The following is a 6,245-nucleotide window of genomic DNA, read 5'->3' as shown; positions in this document are numbered from 1 at the left end:
TCTCATTTTCCTCTATACTCTAGCACAAAAAATAAAAACTAAAAACTAAAATTGAAATGGTTAACAAAACGGACCTTAAGTAAACAAAACATAGAAAACTAGTTAAGCCCATCATATATAATGATAGTTTTGTGGCAATTGTGTTTGTATAAAAAAAAACAAAAACTTAATTGGTTGATGACACAAAGACCTATTGTATTTGCTTCATCCTTACTCGTGGCGGATCCAAGATTTGAAAGTCAAATGGGCAAAACTTACATACTTAACTCAACGGTACGAGTGAATTTCATTCTTAAACATAAAAAAATACACGGAGGGCGTAATGAGCCTTACCCTAAAATGCATCTCTATGCATATCAACATTCTTTTTATGCAGAAAGAATTTTAATAAAAAATACTAACAAAAAATCAAACAAATTGTCATAGAGCATCTCAACAAAATCAACAACAAATCAAACATAACAAAATTCCTAAAATCAAAGCCTTAATTAATTTTAACAAAATCCCCAAATTATAATTCATCCCTAATTAATTCCTAAAATACTTAATTTTAAATTATAATTATAATTATAATTATATATAGAAGATGAGAGAATGAGAAGAATACTGTTTGTTGACAATGAGAATAAGAAGATGTTGTTGCCCACCCAAGAAAAGAGAGAGAGTTATAACATATATAGGTATTTTTTTGTTTAAAAAAAATTTGAGATGGGTAGGCACCGACCCTGCCCTGTACACAGAATCGCCCCTAATCTTTAAAAATTCCGTGTCACCATCCATATGTCGATGAAGAAAATTAGCATATTATGCATGGCATGGAAATTCAAACACGATATAAAGTTTGAAAGCAAAACTATTATAGGAGGTTGTTGGTCATTTTCAGCAAGAGTAAAATCTATCACGATTCACGAGTTTTGGGACATTTTCCCATCTTGCAAAGATACAAAATTTGACCTGCATTGCCAAGCCTCGTGTATGCAAAACCCTAATATTCCCCCTACTTGACAAACAAAAAAGAATCAAACCTAATATATATTCCTTATATACCTTAATTTTCAAGTCGTAGGTGACCTTTTTTCAAGTAACTTTGTTGACAAGAAACACTTCCCCCCCAATGTCAAAAGTACGTATGTATTTGAGAAGGCCAACTGCCACACATAAACAAAAACTCAACCACTCCCTGCCACAAAATTTCCATCTTCCTTTTCATGCACAGTTGTGTATACTCGACAACTCTTTTAACATTTATTCTTATATAAATGCTCCTCTCGTGTCTCTGTGTGAGACATACGGGTACAGGTGGGTACCAGACAGATTTGCTTTTTTTCTTTTTCCGGCCGGAAGTCTGATTTGATTACTTATTTATCAGGAAAATATATCTTTTGACATTTGGCTGCATTATTTTTTGAGATATGAAATATTTATATTACAATCTTTATATAGATTTTGAACTACAAAACCACCAAGAAATGAAGTAGAAAATTACAGAAAAATTTATTTGAATTGTTGTGAGACAAAATTATTGGTGTGGAAATGATTAATTAATTATACATAATAGTTGCTTGTGTTAATATATACACTGGAAATATATGGACATATCTTTTCCACACAATTATTTACATTACCATATTTCAATAGATATGTCCAAATCTTTTCTATAGCATTATGTTTCTATATTAATATTATAATTTGGAATCTTGAAATTGGGTTGGACAGAAAGCTGTTCTATTTTTCTGTTTTTTTTTAAATAAATAAAAAAAAAGAACTCTCCCTAACTCATTTGCTCTCAGAGGATCCTTACACTTTGAAGCAAAAATCTTCTCTCCCTTCTTTCAATATCTATATTAAGAAAAACAAACTAAGGGCTTGGGTATGCCAGAATAAGTTATAGGGAGAAGCACTTTCCATGTGCTTCTCCTTAAAATCATTTAAAGTAATTTTTTATGAAAATACTTTTTGGCCTATTCAGAATCACTTCAAAAAGAGTTTTTATTAGCTCACCAAAAACTAATACATCCTCAATGAAAAAAAGGTAAATTTTCTTTAAATCAAACCAAAAGATTAATAGGGAGTTTTTCTCTAATTTACTGCCCAAAAAAATAAAAACTGGAACATTCTTTTGCATTTCTTGATCTTGGTTTCTTTGTGGTGTGTATGCCCATCAAAAGATTGTTACCATTTTAAACATGAAAAGTGAACTAAAAGAGCAGAAGGGTAGTCAAAGAATGGCAACCCTACAACGCGTGGCTCCTAGCCACATATGTTCTTTAAAAATGGATAATGCTCTGCGTAAAGTGAAAAAAGCCGAAGTGGCAATATATATTTTATACAGATTTTTATATATAAATGAAATTGGAAAAAGGCAGTCATTGTACCTGCTGAGAGCAGATCTTTACAAAATACAATCCAAAACTTTAATGTTCGAATTTGAGATCATTAGTCTATACAAGATATGGTTTTTTTCTTCGACTAAATCCGTTAATATATTATTTATAAATTATAATAAGTGATGATGCATAAGCCCACCTGAGCTGAGGGGCCAAAAAAGAAAAAGGTACTATTCACAATCCCCACCTGTTGCATCATTTTAATGGGATCATATGAGATATCGTCTCCGCGTTGAATATTCTTTAGTCACTCCCCACGCCCACCCACACGAACCAAACAAAACCATCACAATTCTCAAGCGCACAAGGCGTGCGTCAAACATGAAGCGCGCTAAATACCAATACCAGTACTTTTTGTTTATTTGGGGCATGCACGCAATTTTGCTAAAGATGAGCAACCAAATAGAAAATAGTCGGCGCGGTTTGTTTTATTAGCCTTTTTAACCTCTGTCGCTTAGCATTTTTGTCAACTTGAATGAAGGGGTTTATTAGCCTTTTTAATTCTCATTTTTTAACGTACTTTTTTAAAACAACAAATTTTTTACCTCCATGACATACAAATTAGCACAAAATGACCTCATTCATGCTATGTCAGCAATGACGATAGACTTAATGCCCAAAAATAAAGTAAGACGCAAAATATCAGATAATAAAGTGATTTTTAAAGGGGCAACGAGCATTAGCATAATTAAGTCAATAAATAAATATGAACGAGAGATTAGACCTTTTTAGTGTAACAAAAATATTATTTATACTACACTGATTGATTATATTGTTGACCTACCAATGTAGGTGAGATTCATCTGTATTAGAGAAGTTATCTGTATAAGATAGCAATTGATCATTGATTAGTTCCCGTGCAAGGTTCCTTAACTTTTGTAGTTCTTTTCTTCTAAGCATATATCCAATAATTGGTCCTCTTTTGATCCCAACATTAATTGCTCAATTATTGTGTTACTACATCTTATTCCATGCCTTATTGTAAGCAAACATGCCGCCATCCGAGTCAAAATTTACTAACTTTTATATGTGAAAAGTTAGCTAACTTCACAGATGGGGATTTGACAAATCAATGTACGATAAATTGAATTTTTTTTTATATTTTATATTTTTCATTGTGCCTGTCCGCAATATGTGCATAACTTATTTTTATCTTGGAACGGAAATTAGTATGTACGGATTAATTTAGCGATCAAGAGTTTTAAAGACAGTTATGAGTATTTTAACTTCAAAATATAAAATGACAAACGAAAAGTGTGAATATTTGGCAAATACCTTTTGTTCAAACCAAAACAAAAGCAAAAAAATAGTTTAGGTCTAGGGAAACAATTATAAACAGAAGGACTATATCACAATGCTTAGTGTGATGAATAGTATACGGTGGAGTTAAGATTAACTGGACATACCCCAAACAAAATTATGACACGATTTGACCTTATTGTCACTCATTGTTGAGTTATGTATACATCTTTTCCGGCCAAAAAACTAAAAACGCTGTTTGAAACTTTGAAGTCAACGCCAAGGAATCAGCAAAAACCAAAGGAAAAAAAACAAGAAAAAAAGAAAAAGAAAAAAGAAAGGAGCTCTTTATTTCCAAGATAGCCGCAACAGAAGCCAGAGTGTACGTGGCCTGACACAACCGACCACTTAAATTAAACCCAGTGGAATTTGGAAGTCCTTAGTCAAATACTCGCCAAACATGCTTTTACTTTTCATTCACTTTTATTTCCTTATGACCCACATGACAGAAATTTATCACACACACCCTCCCTAGAATATGTTCTCTCTTTACACATGTATATATGTCCCTCTGCCTCTCCTCTCACAACATAAACCCAGCCACTCTCTCTCTCTCTCTCTCTCTCTCTCTCTCTCTCTATAGCTCTCTCGCATTTTCCTTCAACTGAGCTATAGAAATGGCTTCCATGTGTCAGATGCAGAATACAAACATGAACCAGCATGTCGCATTTCCCAAAAACTTTCGGCCACAGTCAGGTTCTTTTGGACAGGTTTGTGTGCCCAAAAGAACCGAAACTGCTGCCGGTAGACAGACAATTGTCGCGGCAGTAGGGACCGTGGAAGTAACCACTACTACTAGTACTAGAGCCAATACGAAAACCACCGCCAGCACTCGTACTACTAGTAATTTGGCTCATCAATGGAGAGAAATTCAAGGTTCAAACAATTGGGAAAACCTGGTGGAGCCATTGCACCCACTTCTCCGGCAAGAAATTATTCGATACGGTGACTTTGTCACCGCGTGTTACAAGGCCTTCAATCTCGACCCAAACTCCAAACGCTACCTCAACTGCAAGTACGGCAAGAAGAACATGTTCAGAGAGGTTGGGCTGGAGAGTTGCGGTTATGAAGTCACCAAGTACATCTACGCCACTCCGGACATCAACATCCCCATCCAAAACGGCGAGTCGTGCGGCCGTTGGATGGGATACGTCGCCGTTTCATCAGATGATGCAGTTAAGAGGCTCGGAAGAAGAGATATTGTAATCACCTTCAGAGGCACAGTCACAAACCCTGAATGGGTTGCAAACCTAATGAGCTCATTGACTCCGGCACGGCTTGATCCTCATAATCCGAGGGACGATGTGAAGGTGGAGTCTGGATTTTTGAGCTTGTACACGTCAGACGAAAGCGAAAGCAAGTTCGGGCTAGGAAGCTGCCGGGAACAGCTTCTTTCAGAGGTGTCCAGATTGCTAAACAAATACAAAGGTGAAGAGTTGAGCATAACATTAGCAGGACATAGTATGGGGAGTTCTTTGGCTCTTCTTCTTGGCTATGACATCGCGGAGCTCGGGTTGAACCGAGAGAATTCCCGAAGGAAAATACCGATTACAGTGTTTTCATTCGGGGGGCCGAGGGTAGGGAACTCGGGGTTCAAGCAAAGGTGTGAGGAATTGGGTGTGAAGGTCTTGAGGATTGTGAATGTGAATGACCCCATTACCAAGATGCCTGGGGTTGTTTTCAATCTCGAGAACTTTAGGGTTTTGGGAGGTGGCGAATCGTTTGAGTTTCCATGGAGTTGCTCATGTTATACCCATGTGGGTGTTGAATTAGTATTGGACTTCTTCAACATGCAAAACCCTTCATGTGTTCATGACTTGGGGACTTATCTTAGCTTGCTCAAATGTCCCAACAGAGTGCAGATTCAAAAGGAGGGTGTGGATTTGATGAACAGAGCAAAAGAATTGCTCTTGAATTTGAATGTGAGCGCTCAAAATTTCAACATGCAAGTGCCAATCCCATGGAGAAGTGCTTCTGCCAGAAGCACCAGCAATATGGTGAAGCTGCAAGTTCAATCACAAAGAACATAAATATTAGTGTGTTCATATAGAAATTTTCTCAACTCCCCCAGCCTTGTAATTTTGCTCAGGAAAAGGGATTTTGTGAATTACAGTCGTCCTGGCCTAATGTATATTGTAGAAATCAGTTCAATAACCTCTCGAAAGAAATCAAGAGGTTAAATTTTTGAAACCAATGAAACTGTTATTTATTTATCAATTTTTTAATGTAGTTTCGCATTTCATGTGTTTTCATTTCCATGCTATTTTCTTTCTTCTTTTTGGTTCTCTCGGACCAACCTTGTGTTGATTGCCTTCGAAGTTTTAGAGACCGTACGTGTATGCGAGATTCATGTGTAGGATTCTAAGAAATGTCATATATAAGTGTGTTATTGTACATTAAAAATTCTAGATATACCGCGTTCTATGCATGCTTCCGATTAGTCCTTATATGGTAATTGTTATTAACACTCTAAAATAACCATGCTGCATTTCTTCTTTAATTTCTTTATTTTATTTTTCTCTAACCACGAGTGCAGTGCATGATGACATTTTTGAAGTG

At 35.8% G+C, this 6,245-nt stretch overlaps 1 protein-coding gene across 1 annotated transcript; it reads left to right on the top strand.

Moving 5' to 3' along the window:
* LOC18791501 (galactolipase DONGLE, chloroplastic) lies at window positions 3,660-5,804 on the top strand. Its single transcript, XM_007223929.2, has one exon. It carries the CDS (start codon window positions 4,304-4,306, stop codon window positions 5,714-5,716), a length of 1,413 nt encoding a protein of 470 aa, XP_007223991.2. The 5' UTR covers window positions 3,660-4,303; the 3' UTR covers window positions 5,717-5,804.

The sequence above is a fragment of the Prunus persica genome, chromosome G1 (genome assembly GCF_000346465.2).
Source record: "Prunus persica cultivar Lovell chromosome G1, Prunus_persica_NCBIv2, whole genome shotgun sequence".
Taxonomy (NCBI): Eukaryota; Viridiplantae; Streptophyta; class Magnoliopsida; order Rosales; family Rosaceae; genus Prunus; species Prunus persica.
The sequence above is the reverse complement of the archived record's forward strand: the minus strand, read 5'-3'. Positions and strand labels throughout refer to the sequence as shown.

Coding starts and splice junctions, on each gene's coding strand:
- LOC18791501 (XM_007223929.2), top strand. CDS start 4,304: ATGGCTTCCATGTGTCAGATGCAGAATACAAACATGAACCAGCATGTC.